Raw genomic sequence first — 10,347 nt, 5'->3', positions numbered from 1 at the left:
GCTTCAGGCCAGGTGACTGTGGTGCATCTGCCCTCACGGCGCTGTGGTTAGTGGTGACACTGCTCCGCTCGCTCGGGTCCTGCTGTTGTCCCGTTGTTGCTGACGCCCTGCTCCCGCTTTTGTCCCCGCGCAGGCTGGTGGATGATCGGTGCGTGGTGGAGCCAGCTGCCGGCGACCTGGACAACCCGCCCAAGAAGTTTCGAGGTGAGACTGGGGCTGGGCTGGGGCATCTCTGAGACTGCCATGAGCAGCCTTGGGGACGATGCTGACCCCGAGCATCCATGCCAGGGATGGGGATTGGGGTCCCAGCTATCCCAGCTAGCCTGGGCCTGTGAGGTGTTGCTTGCGGAGTAACCCAGAGGATTCTTGGACAGCCTTCATAGCCTTGTTTCCATGGCTTGGCCAACCCCCCCACCCTTCTCTGTTTGCCTCTGGGGGCATTTATTGGAGCCATCTCCATGGTGGGATGCTCCTTGGGACCCCTTAGCCCAGCCCTAAGGAGCAAGGCTGGGGACCATCCCCTGCAAAGGTGGCTCTGACCACCCCAAAATGCATCCCTAGGGATGCTGGCAGCTGGGTGTCTACCTGCCAGGAGCCAGGGACAGAAAAGGGCAGACAAGAGGGGCAGTTGCAACAGGCAAACTATTTCCAGGCAAGCCCGTTAACACTCGGCACTAATTACATCTGCTGCACTTGGCTGCACCTCAGAGAGAGCTGGGGGATTAAGTTGCCCATTTACGAGGCAGGCAGGGCTTAGGGAGGGATGGTAAATCCCGATCTGTCCTCGGCCCGTCACGTTTTGGGCTGTGTCGTCTCCTCCAGCGCTCGGGGCCACTCTCGTGATTTCCTATTTGGGTGAGGGGCAGCCCCGGGCAGGAGTGGGCAGGAGCAGGCAGGAGTGGCCAGGTCCAGGCGGAAAAGAGGATGAGTCAGTGGAAGCTGAGGCGGTTCTTGGCCCGTGGTCTGGAGAAGCCAGGACAGGCTGCTGGGAAAAGCAGATTGTGCCTCCCGGTTTACAAGCCCTGGGGCCAGCCGGCAAGGTGACCTCTGGGGTCCCCAGGGAGCAAACGGCTGTGCCCAGCCAGGGGAATCATGTCTCTGCCCCACACTGCACCTACCTGGGAAATGTTTTGTGCTGGACTGCTCCGTGTGCTCGGCACGCTGCAAACCGCAGGGAAGGGAGCATCCCGGTTGGGTTTGAGTGCACAGAGCGTGTAGCTGAGGAGTGTCCGTGGAGCTGTGCTGTCCCCACTGGGGACACGTGTCCGATGTGGTTGGGGAGAAAATATCCCCAAACCAGTGATTGCACTGTTGGATTTGGGGTTTGGTTTAGGGGAGCCGCTCTTTTCATCCCAGCTACTGAAATTGCAGGTCCCCTTTAAAAAAATATTTTAAAATTATGGTTTCTCACTCTGCTTTGTGCCTCTGCTTCTTCCTCAGGGTGGCTTTAACATCCCACAGTGGGGTGCTCATCCCCTCTGGGCACCCTTCCCCACAGGGCTCCCTCCCAAACAGCGACCTGTCTCTCCATGGGTGCTGTTGCCACTAATTTGTACATGATTAACGAGCCGTCAGCCAGCTCCCCAGAGTCCCACAGCCCAGGGAGCCATCCCACCCCTGGACATGGGCAGACTTCCACCTGGGGCTGGATGGGAAAGGCTGGAAGCAGCCGTGGGGCGGCCGCGGTCCCCCGCAGCCACACCGTCTCCTTGCCCTGGACATGGGCGGGTGTTGAATCTCTTTTCCAGGCACAGGTCTGGTCTAGACTCGGCCCTGCTCCATGCAAACCCTATCAGGATATCCAGGCGCTTGTTTTAATGGCCGGAAAAGTAGCGGTCTGCCTTCTTGATAGCCATCACCGCGAGGGAGGTAAAAACAAGGGGCTGCTGCCGTTTCCTTGCAGCACAGCGAGAGGCTTAAGAGGATTTTCATGTGCTGTTGCCGTCCCCATATCCTGTGGCCAGACCCTGCCCTATCCTGCCCTGCGGTGAGGCACACGTGGGTCACTCCGGGGTCCGGTTCAGCTTCCCGGTGGGAAAACAGGACCCTTCTCCTGGAGTCAGGTCCAAATGGGTTTTTGGAAACGCCAAAACCCAGCCGGGAGCCTGTCCCTGCGGCGAGGGACACGGGGCTCGTCCCTCCAAGAGGCGCCTGGTACCTCAGTTATTTGCTTTTTTTTTCTGGCGGTTTCTCCCTCCCTTCCCCCGGCTCTTCCCAGCCCTGCGTTCAGGCACATCAGGAATAAAGCAAATAAAGGGCTTTAAACCTGCGCTGAGCAGGCGCCGGGTGGCTGCAGGGCGAGTGGGCAGTGGGACCCCGGCCATGCCGCTGCCTGAAATGCCCCCGCTCCCCCTCCGGCTGCGGGTCTGCAGGAGGTTTTTCCTCCACGACCGTCAGCCAAGCATCGCTCCGCTGGGTTGCTCTCGCCGGGCAGTGCTGACGTGGGAGCTCTCCTCGGCTTCCCTCTTTTCCACCCGCTATCCGTCTTGCGAAAAATTGTCAGCGCTCAGGCCTGGGTGCCAAAATCTCCGGTTTCCAACGCAAGCTTTGCTGGAGACGTTCTGTGTGCAAACAACCCTGTGCCTCAGTTTCCCTCCTTGCAAAACCGGGCTTAGTACTGAGAGGGGGATGTCAGGCAGCCCCTCGGGCAGGGCAAGCTTGGAGCCAGGGGTTTGATTTGCACCTCTTTCTTAATGGCTATGTTGAGTTTGTGTTTTTTTTTTAACTCCCCCCCAAGTTTCTACCAGATCCTTTTACAGCCTAATTAGCAATTTGATGAAAACGATTTAAGGTGCTGCAGGTGGCCCGGGTGTTCCTGTAGCCCTGCTCGCAGGCAGTGGGAGAAGGCAGCTAGGCATTGCAGCAGCTACGTTGCCTTCCCCCATTAGAAGCTCGGCGTCTTGGCACGGGATGTGCCATTAGCAAATCGACCTGTAAAATGAAATGTGAAACTTGGCCTCTTCCCAGCAGCCCGAGCTGGTGAGAACTGTGCTCTGCGCTTGTTTGTTCGTCACTCCCAGGTAAATAAATACGTGCTTGCCAGAGACTCGGGACCGGGGCCAGAGATGGAAGTGATTTTTTTTTTTTCCCTTCTTTTTGTGTCTGAAGTTTCTGGGCTGCTATTTCAGGCATAATTAGGGCGATCCAGCCTGCAGAGCCCTTCCTGCCCTCACCCCATCCAGCTTCCAGCCCTGAACAAGGGTTTGGGAGATGTAAGTGCCTCCTCATCTCCAGACATCTGCTCTTATATTTCAGTTCCCACAGCCTGGACCTGGGTGTCCGCATTTCCCATCCCCCTCATCCCAACCACAGCAGCTTGGGGAAAAACAGGCAGACTGGGGCGATGTGCAGAGCAGGGATATGCTGCAGATGTCTGGGGGAGCTGGGATGCAAACCCTTAGGTCCCCAAAGAGTTTCCTTTAGGACTTGCATGCAGCTGTTGACATACAGACTTGGGGAGCAGTTGCTCATAGCTTCCAGCCCCGGTAATCGAGGGTTCCCGTGAGCGGACACAGGGGAACAGCAGCCTGCGGTCCCGCTGGCGCGGGGTAACGAGGTGTGGAGGTGTCTGCTCATGTCCCCGTCTCACAGCACCCACGTCCTGCCGGCGTCCCTCCTTCCCGGCAGGATCCTCTCCTTCGGTACAGCTGGGCTTCATCACTACTCTTTCTCCCCCCTGAAGTTTTCCTTCCCAAATCGCACAGCCGTTTCCAATGGGAACACTTCTAATCATGAGTCCAAGAAGTGGAATCATTCCTGGACTCGTTATTTACCCTGATTGGAAACTAATCCACCAGCTAATACAAGGTGACGTGATCCTGCACCAGTCCTGCCCGTGTCTCCCTTGTCCCCCCAGCAGTGGACGGGGTTGTTGTGGGTTAGGAGGACCGTGTCCCAGTGATGCCGCTGGGATGGGAGCGGTGTCCCGGAGGAGCACTTGCTCCTGCCCCTCGGTGACGCTGGCTCCCCCTGGGGACACACCGGTGGCTGGTGACTGCGTGGCTGCTGCAGTCTCATGCTTGCCTCCCTCTCCTCCCAGATTGCCTCTTCAAAGTCTGTCCCATGAACCGCTACTCTGCCCAGAAGCAGTACTGGAAGGCCAAGCAAACCAAGCAGGACAAGGAGAAGATCGCAGATGTGGTGCTGCTGCAGAAACTCCAGGTGAGCGGGGCTCCCTGGGGTGGGGAGCGGGTAAAGGACCATCCTCCCCAGGGTGGACAGTCCCCATGGGGTGGTTGGGTGATGATGCCCGAATCTCTCACTCTGCAAATCCTGATGTGTTTTGTTTCCCAGGAAACAGCCTGCATGCTGGCTGTCCTGGGTTTTGCTGTACTCAGGGTGTCCCTCTGCTCGGCTCTGTCTCCTGTCCACTTCCCTCGCCGTGGAACATTAGCCACAGCCACCTTTTCTAGACGAAGGGCTCCTGTAGCTATCAGCTCTTCATTAATCGTGGAATATGGTGTCTAATGAGGGGGTTGAGAGAGGACCTGGCACCTGCCGGACTCAGGGTTGCGGTCCCCGGGTGGCCTGGCCCCCGGAATGGGGGCTGCGCCCTGGGTTACACTTCTCATGGGATGCTGTTATCGCGCCTCTGATGTGAGAGGCAATTGAACCTTGGATCCCCCACGGGATCCTGATGGAGCTTTCATGCCATGGCTGCATGTGTGCCCTTGGAGCAGCGGGGAGCCCTGGGCAGTGTGGTATGGCCAAGGCTCTCTCCGTGCTGTGACAGTGCTGGGTGAACACAGCAGCAACCAAGGAGCCACAGACGGTTTTGTTGCTCCCAGTGCAAGGGAGATGTCCCAGGGAAGACCCACAGAGAAGGTCCAGGGGACTGAGCAGGCAGGGAGAGGGAGGAGAGGTAGCAATGCCGCTTTTGGGGTGAGAGGTGACATCCACCTGCTTTTCCACACTCACCACGGTGCCCAGCCTTTGCTGTCTCAGCCCTTCTGATGCTCCTTTTGCAGAGGAGCCCATGGCAGAGCAGGGAGAGGTGATCTGCGAGCACAGCCCCGCAGCACCCAGGGGTGCCTGGCATGGAGGAGGGAGCTGCAGCAGCCATGACCTGCTCCAAAGGGCTAGGGAAGAGAAAAGCTCCTGTTGACTTCCATGAGGTTTGGAAAAGGCCCATGTTAAACATTGCATAATCACCTCAGACAGCTGGCGAGGCCCCGAGGATGATTCATAAAACCAAAGCTCAGGAGTGATTCATTAAATCATCTCATCAGGCTTCAATTCCAGTCCTGGCCCCAGAGTCTCCCCCAGTTTTGCACTTGGGGGGCGAGGTCTGATGCAGTGTCCGGACAGGGTGTCCGGGCTTGGTTCGGAGATGCCGGGACAGCGTTGATGCCTCTTGCTGTGTCCAGCCGTACGTAGTGGCTGGTGGCTGGAAACCCTATTTTCCTGCTCCAGTTAGTCTGTAACTTGTAATGTGGCAGCTGTACTGGCCACGACTGGACAGGGAGGCTCATTTCTGAGCCTGATTGATTGCACTTTGGTTAAGATTTGTCTTAAAGAGATTCTGTCATTTCCTTGCTCCTTTCCGCTGCTCCCGGTGTTGCCCTTTTGGCAAACACTCCGGTGCATCCGGAGCTGAGTGCTGGGGGAGCCCAGGCAGGGCGGGAGCTCTGCAGAGCACTGCCCGCGCGGCTGTGAAGCCCCTGGACATCCTGGCAGGAGGCTGGACTCCAGGCTGTGGTTTATCAGGGTTTCCCGCAGGGTGAAAACACCTTCCAACCCACAGAGATAATTTCCTGGAGCAGAAGCTGCCCGGGTCTGCCCATATCAACACTGCCCAGCCGCCTGCAGTGCCCATGGGTGCCCTTCTGAGCTGGGCTCTGCTGCCCTTGTTTTTAAGTGGGTTTAAGGCTCGGTGTTTTCTCGCTGACTAATTGTCGGTGCAGCGCAGACATGCCGTGGAGGCTTTTCTCTTGCCCTGTGGATGTCTCCCCGTCCTCCCTGCACCCTCCCGGGCTGCTCACCCCTGTGAGCGTCCCCGACACCCCATCCCACTATGGCTTGGGGGCAGGTCCCATCCCATCCAAGGGACAGGTTGGGAACATCCGCTCTGTGTGCTCAGGGCAGATGGTTCCCACTCCCAGCCACACTTTCAGCGAGGGAGGAGCTCTGATCTGGATGCAGATTTAGGACATGCCGCAGTGCCGGATCTCTCCTCCGAGCCATGTTGCTCCATGGGGTTGTTGTTAAACTCGCAGCTCCGTATCAGTGCGGGGTTTCTCGGTGGCAGCTTTGTTTTCCTGATGGCAGCAGCTGCCACCCCAGGACCCACATCCCCGGTGGCACCCCGAGCTGCGTGGGGACAGAGACTTAACTAAAGCAGTGGCAACACTCACAAAAGCAAAGGGTTTGTGCTGCCACAACGCGTGCCAGCTGCGTGCCAGGCATCGCCTGCTCGGCCACTCATGGGCCACCCAACCCTGTCCCCCCACAGGATGTGGAGCCACGGTTCTGGCTGTTTCCCAATTCCTTCTGCTCTTGAGTGAAAGGAGGTGAAAGCAGGATGGGAAAGGGCAGATGGTCTCCCAGCTCCATCCCTCACCACCTTCTCCCATCCTGGCTGCAGGGGAACACTGGGTTGGCACTACATGGGGGCTCTGCCTGGGCTGGTGTCGGGGCTGTCAGCACACCCTCGCCATTCCCAGATGGATCCGTTGTGGGAGCAAGTTCCTGCCTCGCCCCGCGTACATCAACATCACACCTCCGACTGGCAGAGCCGCTGCACGGAAAATGTCTGTGGTTTTGGAGAGAGGGGCTGCAAGCAGTGCTGAGGAATTCACTCTTGGGGCAACTTAGCCTTTTTCCTGCCACATCCGCTGCAGCAGATCCGGGCCTGCAGCCGTCTCTGGGCATGGCACAGCTGGCACTGCACCCTTTGCTCGTTGGGCTGGGTGCTGCTGGAAGCCCCTGGTCCCCACGGCCCTGCCACAGCGGACATGAGATAGGTGCATTGCCCCAGCCCCTGGCCCATGCACGGAGTCCCCTTTTGGTGCTGCCCCACAGGACCTGCTGGCGTTTTTGGGGAGTTTTGGGGCCATTTTGTCCCTGTCCAAATTTTTAAGTCCTCAGCTTAAAGCTCTGGTGGACATCATATGGCCGCTCAGGGACAACCCAGGGTCCCAGGCTGAGCTCTCAGACACTAAGGTCCATGTTATATCCCTGGCCCGTGTTGTCTGGGAGACAGAGGGATGCTGATGCTGCATCCCAGCCTGTCCCATCCTCCCCATAGCTGAGGATGTGGGTGGCCCCTCTGGGACCTGCTCCTGGGGAGCAAGGAGGGTTCTGCCACGCTCAGCTCTTCTCCTTTTGATGTTCAGCATGCGGCCCAGATGGAGCAGAAGCAGAATGAGACGGAGAACAAGAAAGTGCATGGCGACGTGGTGAAATATGGCAGCGTCATACAGGTACGGGGGCTCGCTCTCCGCTCCTCTGCGCTCGGCTGAGGGGTTTTGGGGGGAGATGCACAGATCCAGCACGTGCGAGTCAGGGCAGCTGCTGGGAAGGGACTGACGGGATCACTCCTGGATACGACCAGCCCTGGGGATACGGGGTGGGGCTGTATCACTGCAGCTCACCCCGGTGTTTGCCTTTCCAGCTCCTGCACATGAAGAGCAACAAGTACCTGACGGTGAACAAGCGGCTGCCAGCCCTGCTTGAGAAAAATGCCATGCGGGTCACACTGGATGCCACCGGCAATGAGGGATCCTGGCTCTTCATCCAGCCCTTCTGGAAGCTGAGGAGCAATGGGGATAATGTGAGCGTAGGGCCAGAAAGTGCCCAAATGAAGCTGTGACGAAAGTACCTGCCAGGGCTCACCTCCTCGCCAGGCACCCCGTCTCATCCTCGCTCCTTCCTTTCCCATTTTGTTCCCCAGGTAGTTGTGGGAGACAAAGTCATCCTGAACCCTGTCAACGCCGGGCAGCCACTGCACGCCAGCAACTACGAGCTTGCTGACAACGCCGGCTGCAAGGAGGTATGGGGAGGCTGGGTCTGGGAAGCCCGGCTTCTAGGGCTTGCCTGGGTTGGGTTTTTTTTTTCCTGTTTCTTCCTTTTTCACCTCGTGCCAGGGATCATGACCTCACTCTCCTGCTCCTTAGGTGAACTCAGTCAATTGCAACACCAGCTGGAAAATCAACCTTTTCATGCAGTTCTGTGATCACATGGAGGAAGTGCTGAAGGGGGTAAGGAAGGAGGTTCGGTCGCTGCTGGCTCCCCGGGACACAGCGGGCTCCAGGGTCCCGACCCTCGTCCCCTGTGGGGCCAGGACGTGTGAACAGCCATTTGACTGTGTGACAAGGGCAGAGAAACGAGATCCTGCCTGGAGGACCTTCATTTCTAGGAGAGTTCATCACTTGGAGAACCTAACAACAAGCTAGAGTTGGATATTTTAGTATCTCCTGGCAGCAGTTATCCAGGGGGGCATGAAATTACCCTCCACCTTGTTGGACTGAGTCGGCTCTGGAGGACAATACGAGGCACACGTCATGCAAGCAAGCAAGGCTTCTAGCTGCAAGGACAATTTTCAGCTGTTTAGCCATGCAGCAGGGCTGGCTGTTGCCTGGGAAAGGAACTTCCCCTGCAGAGCTATTGTTCGGGGCTGAGGTCCTCCAGGAAGCAGCTGGATGGATATTGATTGTTATGATCTTACAGACCCTCATCCCCATGCACTGCACTTATCCCCGGCTTCCCACATCCACTGCGTCCTCCTTCCTGGGGCATTAATGCCTTAAACACGTTGGTGAGGGGAACCTCTGCCCACCCCAGGGGTGAAAAGTGGGGGGTCTGCACCAATTTTACAGCCCAGGGAGTGGGAACAGAGGGAGGGGGCTTGCATGAGTAAATGGAATGATGGCATTGCGGAGTGCAGGGTGTCCCGTGCCCATGCAAAATGCCCTCCCCTGGGTTTGGAGGAGGATTTGTGCTGCTAGAGGCTGGTTTTAGCACAGCTCAGGTGGGCAGGACTGGAAGAACTGATGGTGCCCAGTGATGCCCAGGCTCCTGTGGTCCTGCTCTGGACCATATATAGGGGGAATTCTGTCCCTTTTGAAGGGTGGGTGGTCACAGCAGGAGATACGTCACCTTGTAGGTGAGCCAAATCCCCAAGTGTCATGGTTTAACTCTGGCTAGTAAGTAGTTGTAACTCACCACCATGTCCTGGTGCAGGGGGACGTGGTGAGGCTCTTCCACGCGGAGCAGGAGAAGTTTCTCACCTGTGACGAGTACAAAGGCAAGCTGCACGTCTTCCTCCGCACCACCCTGCGGCAGTCGGCCACCTCGGCCACCAGCTCCAACGCCCTGTGGGAGGTGGAGGTGAGCAGGGAGGGGATGGAGCGCGTGTCTGTGGGTTTTTGGGGGGTTGCTGCGCTTTCGCCAGGGCAGGTTTGCTAGAAGTAATGGTTATTTTTACACATTTCCACCTCTGGTAGCCTGGCTGCCCTGGTGAAAGCCAGCGCAAGGCTTGAGCTCCATGAGAGCACTGGCCAGATGCTGGTAGGTGGGTGCTGGTGTCTGTCTGAGCTCTGTACCCCAAGTTATATACCTGCCATTGAGATAAGATGGGCTCTTATCAGCAGGGTGCTTGACTAGGGTCAGTGGAGGCTCAAAGCAGGAACAGCATCTCAGCGCCCCGCAGCCCCACGGCCCACCGGCTGAGCTCTCCTCTCCTTCCCGCAGGTGGTCCACCATGACCCGTGCCGAGGGGGAGCTGGGCACTGGAATGGCTTGTACCGCTTCAAGCACCTTGCCACGGGCAACTACCTGGCAGCAGAGGTAAGGGGGTGAGCAGAGGGAGGCAGAAACCGGCCCTGCCCTCGAAAGGCTGGTACCATCCCTTGCAAAGGCAGTGCCCACCCGTCCTTAGAGCAGCGATGTCCCGTCATCAGGACAGGATTGCATCTGGCCCCGCTCCAGTTTGCTTTCGGAGCCATCCTGCCCAGGAAACCGGGCCCTTGTGGCTCCCCCTCGCTCGGCGTTTTGATGCCGTGTGCTGGCACCAGGGCTGTGAGCAACATCAGTGTTTGCCCGTGTGCAGGGCGAGGCTGTCCCCTCTGAAATCCCCCACCCCACAGTGCCAGAGGTTGCATGCCAAAAGCTCTGTTCCCAGCTCCATCCCCTTCTGGCAGCGGCACCCATAGCCTGAGGGGACAGGAGCGGGTTGGGGGAGCCTTTATTTGCTCATTCTGATCCAAGCGAGGCACAACTTCCTGGTCCAATGAAAGCAGGAGATAATTCATCCTGCTGCATTTAACTCTTGCTGATCAGGTTTTGCTCATCCTCTGGTCCAAAGCAGCACCCAGGGCTGTCCTTGCCTGAGGGCGGTGGGGGCAGACT

The 10,347-nt window shown here is 57.9% G+C and overlaps 1 protein-coding gene across 1 annotated transcript in view; it reads left to right on the top strand.

Annotated features, from left to right (window-relative positions):
- ITPR3 (inositol 1,4,5-trisphosphate receptor, type 3) overlaps positions 1-10,347 on the top strand; it is a gene marked incomplete at its 5' end in the record, with an annotated part of 34,431 nt that overhangs the window by 343 nt on the left and 23,741 nt on the right. Inside the window, 7 exons of the mRNA XM_010146703.1 lie at positions 4,040-4,161; positions 7,335-7,421; positions 7,613-7,771; positions 7,892-7,990; positions 8,115-8,198; positions 9,181-9,327; positions 9,691-9,786. Coding sequence (XP_010145005.1) covers positions 4,040-4,161; positions 7,335-7,421; positions 7,613-7,771; positions 7,892-7,990; positions 8,115-8,198; positions 9,181-9,327; positions 9,691-9,786 — 794 coding nt within the window. The remainder of the gene's footprint in view (positions 1-4,039; positions 4,162-7,334; positions 7,422-7,612; positions 7,772-7,891; positions 7,991-8,114; positions 8,199-9,180; positions 9,328-9,690; positions 9,787-10,347) is intronic.

The sequence above is a fragment of the Eurypyga helias genome, unplaced genomic scaffold (genome assembly GCF_000690775.1).
Source record: "Eurypyga helias isolate BGI_N326 unplaced genomic scaffold, ASM69077v1 scaffold9992, whole genome shotgun sequence".
Classification (NCBI taxonomy): Eukaryota; Metazoa; Chordata; class Aves; order Eurypygiformes; family Eurypygidae; genus Eurypyga; species Eurypyga helias.
Note: the sequence above shows the minus strand (reverse complement) of the source record. Positions and strands in the feature narration are given on the sequence as shown.